At 39.0% G+C, this 18,333-nt stretch overlaps 1 protein-coding gene and 1 long non-coding RNA gene across 5 annotated transcripts; one reads left to right on the top strand and one right to left on the bottom strand.

Annotated features, from left to right (window-relative positions):
• Nucleotides 1–755: 755 nt before the first annotated feature.
• metro (membrane palmitoylated protein 7-like protein metro) lies at nucleotides 756–18,178 on the top strand. 4 transcript variants are annotated; one of them, XM_022845685.2, is made up of 10 exons: nucleotides 756–778; nucleotides 9,675–9,988; nucleotides 10,553–10,815; nucleotides 11,290–11,497; nucleotides 12,000–12,211; nucleotides 12,401–12,503; nucleotides 12,736–13,086; nucleotides 13,289–13,518; nucleotides 13,705–13,818; nucleotides 16,292–16,559. In XM_022845685.2, exons 1-10 carry the CDS (start codon nucleotides 771–773, stop codon nucleotides 16,472–16,474), a joined length of 1,986 nt encoding a protein of 661 aa, XP_022701420.1. In that variant the 5' UTR covers nucleotides 756–770; the 3' UTR covers nucleotides 16,475–16,559. The 4 variants fall into 4 exon arrangements, with proteins under 4 accessions (XP_022701420.1, XP_022701421.1, XP_022701418.1 ...); XM_022845686.2 differs by lacking the exon at nucleotides 756–778 and adding an exon at nucleotides 4,274–4,690; XM_022845683.2 differs by lacking the exon at nucleotides 756–778 and adding an exon at nucleotides 8,141–8,457 and having other exon boundaries at nucleotides 10,556–10,815.
• On the bottom strand, nucleotides 7,058–8,108 carry LOC111267437 (uncharacterized). The gene is made up of 2 exons (XR_002684616.2): nucleotides 7,412–8,108; nucleotides 7,058–7,248 (listed from the first exon to the last, which is right to left on the bottom strand). It is a non-coding gene; the product is annotated as an uncharacterized LOC111267437 (long non-coding RNA).
• Nucleotides 18,179–18,333: the final 155 nt, after the last annotated feature.

Raw genomic sequence — 18,333 nt, 5'->3', positions numbered from 1 at the left:
TGGTTTTTTTTTTATTTATTTTAACGTTCCACACAAAAAAATAGGCCAACAACCTTTCAAATCACGAGTTAACATACGATGCGTCCTAAAAGGAGCTATGCTATTCTTTGATGAGTGCTCAGATTATTTTTCTAATTAAGGAATAGTATGTAGAAAAGATGAAGTGCACTCACACTATGGTGTTTGTGAAATCGATCTGAAAAGGCTTCGTTAAAACTCCTAAACTTTCTAAGGCGAAGTTACGCTGTGTAACTTTATTGTTATATATTTTATCAGTGATTAGTGCGTAGTTATACACGAAAATTCTAGTTAAATCTGGCCATTTGTTGAACGTGTGTAACGATAAAGTCACCAATTAGTTTTTCTTGCTCTTGTTCGCGAATCCCATCAATTGCTATAGCTGAGCAATGCTGTGGCAGATATTGTGTACACCTGACTTTTTGATCCATACTTTTTTTTTCTAGTAATTAGAACATTTTTAAATAAAATATTAGTTTTAGACTGGACGAAGTCGTCAGGGTCAGACTCAATGATCTATCTTTATGGCATTCATCTCACTTATCAAACTACCCTATTACACTGCGTATAATGAGAGTTTCTTTTTACCTAAATCAGGTAGTAACAACAAATAATTCTAGTTGTCCTAAAATGTTAGTGTTAATTTCTTTAATTGAACGACATCCTGCCATTTATTCTCATGGTATGCTGCACGGAAAAATACATACGAAAGTACGCGTCACGCGACTCATGGACCTACAAGACGCAAAGTGATGCCGAGGTAGGTTTCATGGGTTTCAACCTTTTTCCGTTTAGCTAGAACGTAACGTCCGCTGTAAGTCTCTCTTCGTACTTGAACTTCAATTAATATCAGCTAACTAAGTAATATTTTATACATCTGTGATATATCACTCCGTTTACGAATCGCGTCTCCTCAATCAGCATGGCATTCTTACCGCTTCGCATTTATATGCACTCCAAGCTTGTGGCCTGACGCACAAATCAATGTACTCAGATGGAGCAAACCACTTCTCTGAGTCGCTTCGTTAATCTTTTATGTAAATTTCCTTTTAGAAATGACTATTGGAAATCGTTAGCTCAAGCAACGCAACGCCGCAACTACATAGTAAATTTTCCTAGCTTTCAACATTGTTACATTCAGAATTTTCCGCCATCCTTTATCCGTTACATTGAAACTCACACAAAATATTCTATTCACAATTACTAATATTTATTTAGTATCGTATGCAGTAATTGATGTTAAAGTTGTTTGCTGTTGTATGTTAGCTAATATAGTACAGCTAATATTGAAAAAATATCTTGAATCATAGTGTTAGCAGCGCTTTTTGAACTGCATTCTGAGCCTATTAACCAAATCATATATATTACATTATATACATGAAAAAGACTTTACAGACTTCTACAGGGGAAATTGTGAGAAGGCCATTTTTCCCAGCAATATTCACAAGAAAAGGCAAAAACACTTATTACTAGAGAGCACGTTTATTACTTCGTATTGAGGCAATGTAATATAATCTAGTTCGCCACTCTTGCAACTCAACTATTGTTATTTTTCCTCAATATGAGGCTGTTACCAACGTTGACTTTTAGATTGATCAACTTTTACACTAGGAAATTTGGCTAGAAAATACTCATATAAGTAAAAACCGGTAAAGTTTACTCATGGAGAAAAAATTCAGAAGGAAACCAACGCTGAGTTATTAGGTTTTTGTTTCATGGAGAAGTAAATGTTGCGGAAATTTATCAAAGATAATGGTGAGCAAGAGCTCTTTCCTATTGGAAATTAATTTGCGCCCTTTACCAAAACCTTTTCGAATGTGCGGCAAAATAACGTCCATTTACAATATCTTAAAATACGATAAACACTTTTGTAAGCTTCTGATCTCTTTTATAGATTTTTGGAATATTTCCTATAACTCTCTAGCAAAAATAGCTTTTCTAGCGAAAATTTCGTTCATGTTCTTGGTTTTTTTATGTTGCTTGTGAACATCCTAAGCAGTTTTGTTCATTTCAAACTTATCTCTTATTTATTTAATTTCAACCCTTATCGACAATGTCAATAAGCAACAACAATAGCATGTTAAAATAAATTTCCTTTGCTTAAAGTTAATTGTTGATACGCTTATTATTTCCAATTAAATACATCATAAACAAAACGAATAATCCTAAAGCAATAATTCGTTGAACAGTATATACATTTTTAAGGCACTATATATCTTGGAAATAATCTATGGCTTATTAAATAACAATAAACCATATAGAGAGGCTGCTATAAACGAATCCGGCGGGTTTTAAGACTGAATAACTTTTGAACTACGCGCCACTAACAAGCAAAATGTGGCTAATAGAAACAGACCAGGAAATTGTGTCACTCTGAAGAAAAGTCGAGTAATGATGTCAGCTAGGTTTGGTCGTAAGATGATGGCAATACTTGCAGCGGGCATAAGAGGCACCTGCTACTATACGATACAGGCTAAAAATGAAACGATGGATGCAGCCCGCTATCTCAAGTTCCTTGAAATACTATGTGCACTCTTGGCACAGTTAATTTGTCACCACGCCAGACTATGTCACCATACCTCAGTTTCTTTCTGGGTTGAGTAAAGAAATATCCAACCTTGGTTTCAACCCGCTTCTTTTTCGCTCGATTTGAATTCGTATGATTATGGGCTTTTCATGTCCAAGCAAGGCAACTGGTACCAAGCCTGTCTCACTATCGATCTACTTTAGGAAGCCACTGATAAAGAAATTATATATGGGAACGCGAATAATAGATACAGAAGTTGCCAAACTGCTCTGACAGGTGTGCAAAAAATAAAGAAAAGTATTTGCGACACATCTTGAAAAATCATCATTCTAACCCAGTTATTTCATCAGTTATTCGGTTTCCAAGTTCACCAGATTCGTTTGTAACGACGTTGTAAATTTTTCGGTTTCGTTTAATTTTAGGTTTGGCGCCCAGTATGTTTATTGAAGACTATTTAATATTCAAGTCCGCTATCCGTCAGGGTCACTCGAGCTGATTCTGTCGCTTTAAGTATCCCATATTCAGCTTTATTAGGAAGTAAAAGTGAAGGCGCTTGGCGAATCTTGTCATCATCTAGAAGCATATTTACGTCCAAGAATAAAAATAGCACACAATATTGGGTTCAGCGTTAACCGTAGCCACCCTTCATTTTTAAAAAATTGTTTTTTTATTTTCTGAACAATCTATTAGTGAGATGTGCGCCCATAGTAGTCTGTCGTTGCTTCAGGAAGGCTTGATTAAAATACGGTGAGTACTTAAGTACCTGATGTTGTGTCATGTTGGCACAGAATGCCGAAGTTTTACCGTATGTTATTATAGTGAAGTAGTAAAGGGACGTCTTCGAACAGCGCAGGCTTAGGGAGCAGTTAGATAGCACCGACGCACGCAGAGCGGGCTCTACATGGAATCGTTGTCAGAAGTAGTTCTATATTGACAGTTTTAGGATAAACTAAATTGCCAGCATATTTGACCGTTTTGAATAATTCAATAATATTAAAGTAGAGCAATCCGTCTAAACACTGAAACGTCTCACCAGTGTTCTCAGGGCTAGACCGAGCAATGCACGAAAAAAATAGAATCTACATCGATAAAATGTAGGCCGACTCTCCTCCTCTAAAAATTATGTTGGATTTCACTTTCGCTCCTCTACCGTAAAAGCTATTAAAAAAGCACTATAACAAATCTCAATTACTGTATCATTGGATCTTTTTCTTGGCTTTGTATAAGTGCTATATAATAGTAAGTTAGTGGACGTTCGTTGGCTCTCTTGACCAGCGTTTTAGCCGCGGAAGCTACCGCGCCAAATCGAGCACATAGTTTATATTAACTATGTGCTTATATATCCATTTGTATTGAACTTAATTGGCTATCGGCATGTTTGACGCCCCATCCCGCTCAGGTGTATCTTCGTCGTGTAACGTGCTTGTCGAATTAGGATATGCAAACTTAAATATGCTTCGGACTCATTCAGCCAAGTATCTAAAAATTGCTCGAAATTATCTCATGGGCATTGGAACGTTTTTTTTTTCCTTAAAAGCAATCATTAAACACAAATTACCTAATTTTCCTTTTGTTTTCAATAGGCAGGCAATAAACATTAGCTATGTAAAATATGTCCTACTCATATTGTAATGATATAGAAAACTTGAATAAGTAAAGTCATAAAAATCAGCCCAGTTGAAATCAACCAAATGCTCATGAGCTTAGTTGAGACCGATACCTCATAAAGGGTGATATCATCAAGTATCAGCTCTCCAGTTGTCCTATTGTTGGGTGAGGGCACTCAGCAGTTTTATAACACTGGGCCTTTCGCTCCACGCACAGCTCCTTCCCATTACACAAGCTAGTTGATGCCTTTACCAAACACCATTGCACAAGTGGTCTGTCTCATAACAATCCTGTATGCTCCCTATTGCAACTAAACAAGCGACGTGAAATCGATGTTAGTTAATCAGAGAGACGAGTGTCTCTTCTTTAACCCTCATAAATAAATTTCGTAATAGTACTTATCCCATACTGGATTCCATTGTACCAGTGGACATTTGCCTAAGTGGTGTTTAGGCGTAACTTAAGGATAGGACTGCAACTCGGTCGAAACAGCTGATCGAGCATGGTTCGACACTCGGAACTGGCATAGAATTGATGGTGAGTGGTTATGGCAAATAATTTTATTCTCTAAATTAAATTAGGGCGCGAATTTGTGTACTAATATTTGATGTTTTACTAGCCAACATCGCCTCCACATCGAAATGTAGGTCACGCAGGCGTCACTGCGTAAACGTTTCTGTCATAATTAGAAAAGATACCGGACGCAGCATTCTGGAAATGATTATTGGGACCGGCAAATTCACACAGTATGTATTTAGGTGGGATTGTTAAAAGGATAGTAGCAACAAAAGCTAATATATCTCAAGAAAGTTTAGTACGCTAGAGTGTGCAACTCAGTGTGCGTTATGGGCTAAATTTCAATAATTGTGGTGGATTATACTCCATTTAATAATCCATAAAACAGGTTCTCGTCTCCTTTCAATTCGGCTGCGGCTGTATGTTCGTTTTGCTTCTTTTCGTCTTCAAAAAAGATCTGAATTGTAATCACTTTATGATAAAGCATTAACAAATGTAAAAAATAAAGCATTATATTTAGGCAATGGATTGACTTTTCTGATCATTCTCTGTTGTTATGCTCTGGCAAAGCGATGATACATTGACCTTTGCTCGCTAAGGAGAGCCTTCGACATAAGCCTTTGTGGACTAGTAGGATTTGTTGTTTTAGCTTTTGGGTTTAGCGCGAAACGTATTTTACCTGTTAAACGAATTAACCTGTTGTGTCATCGAAGGATTCAGCCAATTTTATCAGAGATTCTGTTTGTGGAGATGTTACCGATGTCCGGAAACGCAGTGCGAACCACCGAATACTGAGCATTGCGTATCGATTTCGGTAAAAAAAAAATCTGTATCGGGAAAATAAGGAGAGGATAAAATGACATCGCATCGCTCATGTTCACACGGGAATGAAAGGATCGAAAATAGAATGTCACTGCTCTGTAATGTTCAGTATTGACTGGTTTCTATTCACGTTACATGTTTCCAGGGTTATTCAGATCCATGAAACTATTTCCCATTGATTAGTCTTGCTCCATTTCTATTATTTCCGCTCACTTGCACTTTAGTATCTACTTCCAAATGATTATTCGACGCGCGACGCTTTGCCGCGTACAACAAGGAACCTCGACTGATCGTATGCTCTGTTTGAGACATTATCTCTGACACAATAGGACATTGTTGGCTTCGCAATGTATCTTGCGTGGTGCTTTCGCTTCCGTATAGAGTTCAGGATGCGTGAGCAGGCGATTTATGTAAACAGTGATAGAAGCCAATTTTCAATGCGGTTCCACGTGTGGCCAGCAACTGAGGCTATTGTTATTGACAGCTTCACGCATAAACCTGTGCCAGGTTAGAAGCTGTTTACTAGTATAGTGGACCTCTGCGAATAATACCATGTTCTAGATACTAGCTAGTACATTGCGACGCAATTTTTGAAATGCATTTTTAAGATTTCAAGTGGAACAAAACGTACACTCAGGTAATCAGAATATGTATGTTAGGTAAACAGAATATGTAGAGTATGCGGTATCATAATTTGTACAGATTACTCATCAAAACAAGAGCTAGTTCTTTGGCCAGTCGTGGGCAGCAAAGCATCAGCTCCTGACCAGTTATCAAGAAACAGAGTTCCGAAAGTTACTTTTTTTTTTGGAACGATCTGTTGATTGCCTATAAGAGCTACATAAGACAGGTAATCCCATAACCAGTCCATATAGTAGTAAAACAATGCGGTATCTGGGGGTCAACTATAGAAGAAATTTGTGTGTCATTAATTAGAGTAACGACAGAGTCTCATAACAATTGTAGACTTTCTCTCCGTTACGCTGTTTTGACGCCTGGTTGCATCGACAATCTAACGCTCGAATCAGTACGACAACAGGAAATCACAGTACGATGGTTCAATGTAACTTGAGTAGAATAGAACATGAAAAAGCCACTATTATTTAATAAATAACCTTTTCATGGTAAATAAATGCATTGGTTCACCTATTCGATAAATTTTATGGGACTCTGGTTAGGCTGTATAATCAACTGTGATAGGCAACAAACTCTATAGGAAATTAGATATAAATACTATACAGAAAAGGTATCCCCGCTGCTCATTTCTGTAGATCTTCAAATCTCAAAGACACATTCGCTGCCAGAAGTGTGAGAGAGTTCTGGGAAGTACACGCTTATAGTGTATAGCCCTTTCACTAAAGAACTCGAAAATAGTTTTTACTTGCCTAATATTTGTCTCTACGCGAAACTTTACTTTTAACGGTAGATTCAATTCCTTCAGCCAGATAAAAACGAATGATTAATTAACATTTTTCAGGGGTGTAGAAAAAGCAGAGGGCTTGAAGATAAGATCAGGACTGCTGTCTTGTCGAGACCTAATTTCCTGAGTGAATCAGACAACAAAGCTTCATATTCCTCATGTCTCCTCCAGTTTTTATTGTTTTTTTTGTAAAAACTTTTTTCCTTTGAGTTGTCACTGGACGACAAGTTTCGTAGTCTTAGTGATCTAACGCGGCTTTGTTTGTCGCAGACGACTGTACCAATTAACGGCCATCACAGCAGAGTTGGTAACAATGACTCAGCCGAGCTAATTCCCACTTGAGTACAGCACAAGAATAGAGAAAAAGATAAAAACTATTTTATTAACCCTTATTGCAGTCTGTATATATATATATATATATATATCTATCTATCTATCTATCCAGGCAGTCACGTTATATTGAGCCTAATGATGTTTATTTGTACCATAACCACACGTACTTGAGTTCCGTTGTGTTCAGTTCTTCATTAATTCGTGAGTCTTGTTAAGCATCGACGATACTAATGTCGTACAATTAATACTGACTGTTGTAGGAACCGGTTACCCTATTAGACTTTTGCGACTCGTGCGACTTTGCACTCATATGTGCCATATGTAATAACATAGTAGTGTTCAGAGGGAAGCGCACGAGACAAGCGAGATGTTGTTAGTGTGAGGGTTATTCATATCGTCCGTAGTCTGTTTCCTTTGCTGCGTTTGTTACGGTGACTGCGGCGGTAGTAGCCGTGGTAATATGGGTTGTTAGTCCCAATAGCGGAAATCGGAATAGAGAGAGAGCTTCGTGGTAGTGGTGGCACTAACTGACGAACGAAGCCAGCTGCTGGGTTTTGCCTGTGGTGCAGCAACAGCAGCAGCAGCAGCAGCAGCATCGATGAGAGTGCTGTTTTAGTGCTAGGTACCGGCTGCAATGGCAGCAGCAGTGCAATGAACACCGCGCATTCGTTAATAATACATACATACATACATACAACCGCCTAAGGGGGGCGAAGGCTGAACGACGAGTCGGATGGATATTTCTAGCAGAGATTAGAAAAGCAGGCAAGCGACACCCGATAGGACCATTGCATTAGATATCGGCGTACCTCTTTCATTCACTTATCCAGGGCCTACAAAGGGAACCTGATTCAAACTTTAGTAGCAAGTAAATTTACTTAAAGAGAATGCTTGTGTGGCCAAAGCGATAAAGGGTTATGGCAATCGGGGTGTGCTAAACAAATGTGCTGAAAGATCTGCCTGTGTCTGATTTGGGCTGCAAAGCTGTGACGTGAGCTAATCGACAGGATTGCTTAGCAGGAGGATATAATTATTTGTGTGGTGCATGTTCAATGTTTATCACCCGAACTAAGTAGCTCCGTAATGTGTGCCTGCTTACTCGTAGGCTTTAAGAGAAAAAAAAGTAGTTTTCCTAGCCATCTTATGCTAAAATGTCGAAGCAAATGTTTATGGAATATTGCTGTTTTTGCAAATCTGCTTATTGTTTTCATAGGTAAGCCAGAAACATTTATTTATCAGATTTATTAAACGAAATGTGCATCTATATCTAGAATTCAATACCTTTCGTTATTTCGCTTATTTTACACTCGGCTTTAATTTATGTTGCACTGGAGCCGTTGGTATTTACTGATAAGATACAGTTTTCTTTAATTAACGCATAGATAGATTCTCACACAGTTTAAAAAGCTCATATTGCCACTTACCACTCTGCCCAGTGTACATATGGCTGACGACTAATTTATGTGTTAATCGATATTCTTCCGAAGAAAAGTTTAAGAATGAGGGCGAATAAACGTTTTGTTTTTTCTACAAATAAATGCTTTTGTTTGGTCGAAATTTCTGCTCAGCGTTGTCCATCTACAAGCCTGCTAAGTAAGAAGAAATAATACCTTTGATTACAGTACAGTCCTTTTTATTGGAGGAGATTATTATATTCCCTAAAAAAAATTCAGAAATGGCAAAAGGTAAGTTCCGTATTATGTAGACTTGCCGATCGTTATGTAAGTTAAAAGCAAGTACGAAATATGACGATTGAAATATGTATTATTTTAGGTATATAGATACCCGCTCGGGAAAAAATTCCTGTTTCGTAAACCAGATGTTAATCTTTACTAATATTTTATAAAGTCTCCCCTTGTTTGGAGTTCTTCTCACTGTCCTTTGCCGTGCAATTACTGAACACTACGGCAAGTGACCTTTGTTCAATTCATATTATCACGGAGGCTCGGATGCAAAGCTAAAGACCGTTCATTTGAGGATCCTGGTTTGACATGTAATGAAGAAGCTTTGTTAATATACGCGTAAGAACTTTACTTCTGGTAGTGGCATTTGTGTTCATACCTCCGAGCGTTCATCCAGCAAAAACATACTATTCACTTGTAGGCTTTATTTGGTTTTCACTCAAATAAAGCCTACAAACAAATTAATGATTCGATGAAGCTCGAATCAGACATCTCATCGTACGAGATACCATACTTATCTAAGCAAAATGCACTGCTTGAAGAATATTTCCTTTGTTATATTGTCCGTATGATACTTGCTAATTCCTACCAAAAAGTCATCATTACGTGTAAACGATTCGCAAATGACTGCTAGCTCAACTGACTATTATTTTAAAATCCATCTATGTTTAACGTTAACTCCGCCTTTACTATGTAATGCATGTCAAGAAGCAGGCTTTACGGGTCTTACGGATAATACCAATTTCAGATCTCCCCTTCTTCCTCGAGGAGGGTGGCATGAAGCGGACTGGGACGGCGTCGAGAACGGACAAAATAGGGGGCAAGTGGTTGGCACGCCGACCTCCCCAGGCGGTGACAAGAAAAATCGTGAGAAATCGACAGAGGGCCGCGCTGGAAAAAGGGCGGCAGGTGCAACGATGGCTATTGAACATTTCATAGATCGGTACCGTCAGAAGAAGACGAATGGAGAGGAGGACCACAACGGGGAAGATGCGAACAGGAGTGAAGGACACCTTAGCGAAAACATCCCAGATAAAACTTGGAAAGTGATCCTTAGCCTCGGTTAGTGACCAATGTCGTTTATAGCCACGAAAGCCATCTCCAATTTTGTGCGCATGATCTTTGACAAATTTTCCACAATTTTTAGGGGGTATTTCGCTGTACGTTGCCACATTATAAAGTATAGAGAATTTTCTGATAAATATAGTTTTACGGAATATTCGAGCTGTTCATTGATAAGGTATTAGTTTTTTTTCATAGCGTCGAGTCGTGTGCGTACAATTAGATCGCATAAGAAGATGACTGAAGCTATAGCTCTCTATAGCATCTGGCTAAATTAAGTCAATCATGGGTTTAGATTTTCTTACATATCAATTTAGTCCTTTTAACAATGAGATCGATATTTTATTTGAGACCATCTACAAAGTAACACTATTTATATTATATATTTATCAGATGAAAATGGTTTGTTTATAGAATTTCGTAAATCAGGCTAGTAGAGCTAGATAGTAGAGCTCTAGAGAAGTGACCAGGTGTTTTTATCGCTCCGGATTTATGGAATGAATTGAGGTAATGTAGTTTCTTTTCAAATCTTATATTGTTTCATTGACGAAAAATTCATTTTAGAAGAAGAGTGTAAGCTTCTACGTCAGGTTGCCAATATTTCGACTCCGCCGGAAGATGAAGCTATTCTACTGGATCCAAAGCTGAATGCGCTATTCTCAATTCAGAAGCGATTTTCAAAGCTTGAACCTGAGGAACGGGAACCACGGTCGAAACACGCCGTTAAAAAAGCTGAAGAAGTAAAAGACTTCATCGGGGCCTACCAGGCTTACCATGATGACGACGCTGCTCAACTGTTCGCCATTCTCAACAAGCCACATGTTAAGGTTAGATATCAACAAAAAGTGTTAGCACCATACGTTGAGTCACATAACGAAATTATATCGTTCAATGAAAATTAATTTAACCTATTTATTCATCAACAAACTATACTCGTGGGCAGAAGAATGTTCTCATGGGATCTCGAATCGCGGACCGACTACGTGCTAACCATTTCGTCATAAAAATCATCGTTTTCAATTTAAAACAATATACCGCAAGGGAATTTCAATACATGTTAGGGGTCAATAAGCTAACATGTACTGGATGCGATTGTCCCAAGAAGGAAGTTTTCATTAATTCAGTGAGCGGAATAAAAACATTTGAGGGTCATGTGTGAAAATTGGATGGGTGTGACTCATACGCGATCGAATCATTATTTGAAACTTCGATATTCTTTGTGCGGAAGTTTGCCTTAAAATTCAAATGGTAAATTATAAGGCGGACGGTGAATAATAACATTGTGGCATGATTTGCTGCAGGCACTATTAGAAGCGCACGATTCTATTGCTCGTCGGGACTACGAGCCTCCCCTGCCGTCTCCGTCAATCGATTTTGATGAAGAGGTCGTGAAAGTGGTCCAGCTTGTAAAAGGAGCGGAGCCACTCGGAATTACAGTGAAGTTTGACCCACTCAACGGGGCCGTTAAAGTTCATCGAGTTTTACACGGCGGCGCGGCCGACCGAAGCGGTAAGGAGGAAGAAAAACTATCCATACCTCAAAGAATGCTCGATGCAATGCGCTAAAAGAAGCGCTGAGAATTAAACATGATAGGGAATCAGCATAGATAAAGAAATGGCCTTACGCATTATCTGCGTCTAGTTATTGATCTAATACTCATTGAATAGCTTTATTTTTCGTAATATACAGAGCAAGATATGACGACAATGTGTTTTGCGTTTCGTTCGGGCAAGATATAGGTTTATTTACAATATGAGACCTTCGATAAATGTTTTCGCTATTGGAGGAGTGGTAAAACAATCGATTATACAGTTAGCCTTACTCATTATGTCCTGATGAAATAAAAAATTACTCTAATATTGTGCTCGAAGACCTTTTTTATTGTTTAAGGTCCCCTGTCGTTGGGACTCAGTACATTTACTTAGCTCACTTAAAAAGCACACATGTACATTGTGTAGTAAAACGAATACTTTATTGCTGTTTCATTTTCTCCACCTTTCATTTTTCACAGGTTTGATCCAGCCAGATGACGAAATAATCGAGATAAATGGAATTGATGTAGAGGGCCGTACCGCTGCCCAGGTCGACGAGGTCTTCGAACTTGTCCGAAATTCACCCAACTGTATTGTTAAGTTACTTCCTGCTGGTGGACCACCGCCACTTCGGGCAACGCACGTCAATCCGTTTCACCTTCGTGCTCTATTCGATTACGATCCCTTTCGAGTAAGTCAAAATGTCGCAACATACATCTCAACTCCAGTCATTTTGTAGGATGAAGTTGTTGATTAAAAGACGGCCCAAAGAAGTAGGGTTTGAATTACATTTTTTTTGTGATGCGTATCATAAATGATAAATGAAAGTTTTTCGTACATGAAAAGCCTCATATTTCTTTTATCAACATGGTTGTTTTAGGATCCACGTAACGAATGTCCTGATGCCGGCCTTGCATTTCGAAAAGGAGACATACTTCATGTGATCGCCCAGGATGACATGTACTGGTGGCAAGCCAGAATTGGTATGGCGCTAATCCAATAACCCGAATTTCGATATCTGTGATTAATACTCATTTGCCATATAAGAACAGAAACATATGAACAGCATAATGGGCCTTTTTATCAAAATCCCATATGGTGCGTAATGTTATATATGTTATTTAATGCTAATGCGTAACGGGCTCATGGACACGATGGGCGCTCGTTCTCGAATTTGATCTGCTTTAATTCTGGCCTCTTTTTCTACCTAAATAGGAGATGAAGAGACGGTGCGCGTCGGTCTGATTCCTACGCCGTTACTTCAAGAGAGACGATTTGCGGCACAGCGTGAGCTCACTACGTTAAAACGCCGACGAGCAATAAAGTCACCGATACTCGGAGCTCGAAAAATTCGTAAAGTGAAAAAGACTATGTACAGACTTGAGGACAGCGATAGTTTCGACCACGAGCATATTTCCACCTACGAGGAAGTTTCCTTGTTAATGTCCTCGCAGATCAACTTTATGAGGCCGGTTGTACTCATCGGACCACCTGGAGTTGGTCGAAATGAGCTAAAACGAAGGTTGATAGCAACTAATCCGAACTTGTTCAGAACTACTGTGCCTCGTAAGTTAACTGAATGATAGACGTTATTAGTATATTAATAACTTAATCTCTAATAATGATAAATAGTTTCAGAAAAACGAGTTTACGTTCTATGCTGAAATACTTTAAAACAGCCGTATTTGTAACTAGTTTCGTTATTTGTCATTTAAAATGCCCGTGGGTGGGTGTTATTCTGCCGTTCTACGCTTTCATCGTTTGCCAGACACATCTCGGCCGCAACGCATTTATGAGGTAAATGGGCGAGATTATCACTTCATTAGCCGTCAGCGGATGGAGTGGGAGATACGAAAAGGCCGTTTTATGGAACACGGCGAATTTGCAGGCAACCTTTACGGTACCTCACTGGATTCGCTTCGTGCCCTCATGGCTACTGGATACACAGCTGTGCTTACACCTCATCTACATGCGCTCAAACTACTTCGATCGTCAGAGGTGCGTCAGAAGAGCTCCTGCAACAATCGTATAAAATCAAAGCACTAGCTTAATGTTCGTTACCCTAGTAAAGTGGAGTCATATTGTCTTAGCTTCTATTATTTCAAAACTATGGGCTAAAGCATTAGAAGATTATCATTTTCCGTAACTCTTTGCGTTTTTTGACTATTATATGGCTGCACGTAGCTGAAGCCGCATGTCGTCTTCATCAAACCGCCTCCGTTTGAAATCCTTAAGGAAACTCGATTAAGAACACACGCCCGGTCACCTTTCGATCCGGACAGAAATCGCGGTTTTACAGTAAGTACCGTCTATAGTATGCGCAACGCATCGTGCTAGAAAAGTATAGCAAGCCAATGGGCATTCATAATTTTCGTGACAACAGCTTTTCGTTTAAGCTCATATGCAGACTCATCTGGAAGAGGGCCAGAGTATACACAGGAAAATTTACTCATAACACCCATACATTGTCTATCTAAATACTAGAATATTGTGTCTGGAGAAACAAGACTTGATATCACAATCGACCGAATGATCCAATACCGCAAGGGGTGGTGGCACTAAACGTACGAACATATATTTTGGAGTATTAAATTTGGGCTAGCGTTTAGCTACATCTAGCATTATATTTGATTATGCCATTTTTTGTTTATGTGCATGTGTCGATTTTAGGCGGGTTTATGCATTATTATTCCTTGAACAACTCGGAGGAAGGTCAAGGTCGTTTACAACTTTTTTATATAAGTTGTAAACGACCTTGACCTATTGAAAGCCCTTAACATGAAAGGGAAAGATCTGTCCACCACTAATGATTTATTCCGCACAGTGGCGTTTTATGCTGTATACTGTACTATAGAAAACAATCAAAACGTTGTTTCTAGTACCTTACGTAACGTACTTAAATCGGTAGGCATTACTTTAGACGCTTGGCCCCTACCAGTACGAAACGAATGTGCCCGACTTCAAATGTAGATCACATAGGTTTTCAATTTTAGCAGGCAAATGGGTTAGCCATTACGTTATCATGGGGGCATACTGTCAAAAGCAACCATCAGCCACTTCACAAAAGTCGGTCTCACAGGCCGCATGATTCTAATGAAATCTACTGTATATTTGCCAAGTCATTTATCCTCAACTTTTCTCTTCATTTGTTAACTAAAGAGTCGAGTAAAGTTAAAAGTTTCAAACTAACGGAATGTAATCAAACGCAATCTATTTGATTGTACGAAAATGATTCCATTATATATAAGATTTAACTCCCAGCTATATTCTTATCTAAATAGAATAACTATAGTAAGTTAACTGATAACCTAGACCTTTCCATTACCACATATGTTATCAAGTTGAGTAGAAATTTTCGGTCGTTTTTAGCCACTTTAATTTATCGTAACTTTCAAACGAAACAACACATCTCAGTCAAATAAGTATCCTTCGTCTTTCGTCCGCCTTTCTGCCAGTCGCCAGTATTTCCCGCGCAATAAAAAAGCTTCATCCTTAAAAGCCTCTCCATGAAAATGACCGAAGAAAGTGATAATCGAATGGTGCGATGTCCAAACTATACGTCGGGTCGGGCTTAATTTCCCACTGAAGATCTGTTGGCGCTCGCTGGGTCATCAAAGCACTGTATGGCAATATTACTTGCGTCGTCCTATGCCGGTGTAAAACTTTTTTTTTTTTCGATTTAGTTTATTTAAGTCACGATCTCTTTTAGCCCTTTTTCAGATTTGAATAGCCCATAGCATAACATAGCTTTCTCATCCTACCGTATGCAGAGGCACACTTTCCAACCGTGTATACTTCTTCGTCGTGTGACTTGGTTCTGAGAAATGGTAACGTTTACTAAACGTTTGCCTTCGACTTCGCAGACTATTGTTTTTGCTTCGGCAAGATCTTTTCCGGCATGAAAATACTGTAGGCGAGCTCAAGGTCTTAACGTATCGAATGATCACTTCTAACGACAACAGGCCAGTGAAAACAGTGGGGCAGGTACCCGACAGTCGAAACAGTCACCCTCAAAAGCTTCAGTTAGATATTACTAGCTGATCCTACGCCACCTGTTGGCTCCAACAGGAACTTTATACTCAACCTAACACAGACTAAAAGGATCGAAGATGGAGTCACGAAGGCTTTTGACAACTACCATGCCACACAGCTGAAATCGAAGCAATATACCCCTGGCCATTTCTTGCGAGTGGCATGAACTGGTGCCGAATTCAGTATTAGCTAGAAGTAGAAGTCTGTAAATGTATCTTTGATAATTTGAAGCATCGCATCAGTTAATCAGCTAATAAATGTTATTATGACTCAAATATAATCATTGAATCAGACGTTGTTTTATGCGTTCTCTTCGATACGTACTCGTCGGCCGTACTCGGTTCAAACGAAGTTCGTTACGCAGTAATTGATTGCCGTAAGTAGACATGTGATTCAAATAGGAAATAAGATATTCGAAATGCTTCGTACTGTGAATCTATGAAACTTTGAAAAACAGACATATACAATACATTTATAGGTTGCTGTGGTCGGGAACCGCGAGCATGTCGCGTTCCGCCAAACATGGCTACGCACTCAAGAAAGCCGTTTTCACCCTCCGCAGCCGTTTCTGTAATTTTGCTTACCACATTATTTTATGCTTGAACTGTGAATTTAACATCAAGATAATCTGCCCACTCGTCTTAAAAGATGTCAATAGATACTGGATTTCTATAGCAGCCCTTTGAGATATTAAAGGGTGGGCATTTACAAGGTGTATTTTCGTTTGTGACGCTTACAGGACGACGAATTACGAAACATTATCTTTCTGGCTCATAAAATGGAGTATCTTTACGGGCAGTGGTTTGATGACGTGATCGTCAACGAAGACATTGAACACTCATTTCTTACCTTGCTTGCCATCTGGCATTCAGTTCAGACCCAACCGAAGTGGGTTCCGATTAGCTGGACCCAACTCATGTGAGCCACAGCCCAGGCGAACAGATAATTCGAACAGCAAACAAACGGTGTCGGTTCAGGAAAATGAAAGTTCATTATGCCCACATTCACTCAGGGTTTTTAGTTCTCAGCGGCGCTGTAAACAGGTACTAGCAGACGTTTAGTTAGCCAGTTCAATTATACCTTCAAATGTTCAATATATGAATAGAAATGTATGTATACGTACTACTAGTTATTATTAGCTAGTACAAAAATTGATAAATTCACCGTATCAGTAATTCCGAAGTAGTACAGAGCTGAACGAAGAGTTTAGCTGATGTCGAAAGCAAAATGCTTAACTAGTTCCAAGGTAATGATGACATGACCATAAAAAGATTTGACCAAAATCGGCATGAAGGTGAAGAAAGGGTAATATCTTAAAACATATGCGCTATATGTATTTGTTTAAGCAACTTCACACTTTGCAGTCGGCACCCATAGAGTGTGGACCTTTGTCAACTGTGGAAGTCATGTTTGCCGTTAGGTGGATACGTCGACTTTACATATATGAGGCTCATAGCGTTTTGATTAGTGACGTGACCATTCATAGAATTCTTCACCCATGTAAGATAGACACGTATGTAAACAAAAAAAAACTATCTCAACTAGCCAGGTGCAAAATCGCCAGTGTCTGATCATGACTTACGACTGCCCAGGCAAACGCTTTTACCCAAACATTCTGCTTAGCCGGAGAACATCATGTCTTTGAGTGCTCCATATTGATCATGCTTCATCAGTTTCATCAGAGTACTTGGTGCGGTGACCCCTTTTAAAACATTCAGCACAGTATCTATAAATGTATCGCAGGTAACTGCCTTCCATTAAACTTCGATCAGATTTGAGGAAGCCAATGAGTAGCATGGCGTCGTGGTATCCCATGCTATTCCCTTGGTCCAGTTAGCCAATTACAAGCAACTCAGAAAACGGGGGTTCGACTACCGTATGGTGCGTGTATGTACACAAATGTATCAAGACAAAAATGCTCAAGGTTGCGAACTAATTAGACTAAACCTTGACAGACCGTAATCATAACCCAACAGGCGAAGTGTGTTATCTAATGCGGAACTCTTTGAAACTTTAGGGATGAAGCCTTGTTGATGTTGTATATAGTCACCTTGCAATCATTACACTGCCACCGACTAACATAAAATAGCTCAAAACGTTGAATCATTTTGACTATATACTTATATCACTGCTAGTTTGCATCGCCTACATGCAGAACACTAAATAGTAAATAGGCCAAAAGCAGATATATCCGTCCCGGGCCTAACGTTATCAGATTTAGTTCTAAATCTTCAACATGTGGCCGAAATGATTATTGGACTGAGTAGAACAAGGAGAATTAAGACCGTGACTACTATCAGGATAGTATAATTAAATGCCTCGCCAGAAATATATTATATAACAAACGAGTTTGTTATGGAAACATATTCTATGAACGTCCGTTACAAGGAGATAACAGCCATTATGTGGACTCAGGAATAGACATTATATGAACAAGGGTATTAAATGAAAACAACTATTTATAGCGCTATTATGTTTCAATCTGTGAAGTTGTGGGCTGCATCTATAACCGAAACTCAAGTATCGATTCATGTTAACTGGTAGACCAATACGAAGGCATACGTTTAAGAGTTGTCAAATATAATGCAATGTTTCGATTCTAATAAAACTGTCCTCCTGAATACTAGCCGGTTTCCTTTACTTTATCAAAATAGCGAAAAGCTAGCTCAGCCACGCTAAAAACCCAAGTTCGAAATAGCGAGAAACATGCAGTCTGTCCCCTTACAGACGGATTTCAAAGCACTTGCACTTTCGACGAAAGCCGTGGTTCGTAATGCCAGC

Source organism: Varroa jacobsoni, unplaced genomic scaffold (genome assembly GCF_002532875.2).
Source record: "Varroa jacobsoni isolate VJ856 unplaced genomic scaffold, vjacob_1.0 scaffold_1187, whole genome shotgun sequence".
In the NCBI taxonomy this organism is placed as follows: Eukaryota; Metazoa; Arthropoda; class Arachnida; order Mesostigmata; family Varroidae; genus Varroa; species Varroa jacobsoni.
Note: the sequence above shows the minus strand (reverse complement) of the source record. Positions and strands in the feature narration are given on the sequence as shown.

Bases quoted from the DNA above. Each gene is read 5' to 3' on its own strand.
- metro (XM_022845682.2), top strand. From the start codon at position 8,396: ATGTCGAAGCAAATGTTTATGGAATATTGCTGTTTTTGCAAATCTGCT. The intron at 8,458-9,674 runs GTAAGCCAGAAA...TACCAATTTCAG, and splicing joins TCTGCTTATTGTTTTCATAG to ATCTCCCCTTCTTCCTCGAG. The intron at 11,498-11,999 runs GTAAGGAGGAAG...CATTTTTCACAG, and splicing joins CGGCGCGGCCGACCGAAGCG to GTTTGATCCAGCCAGATGAC.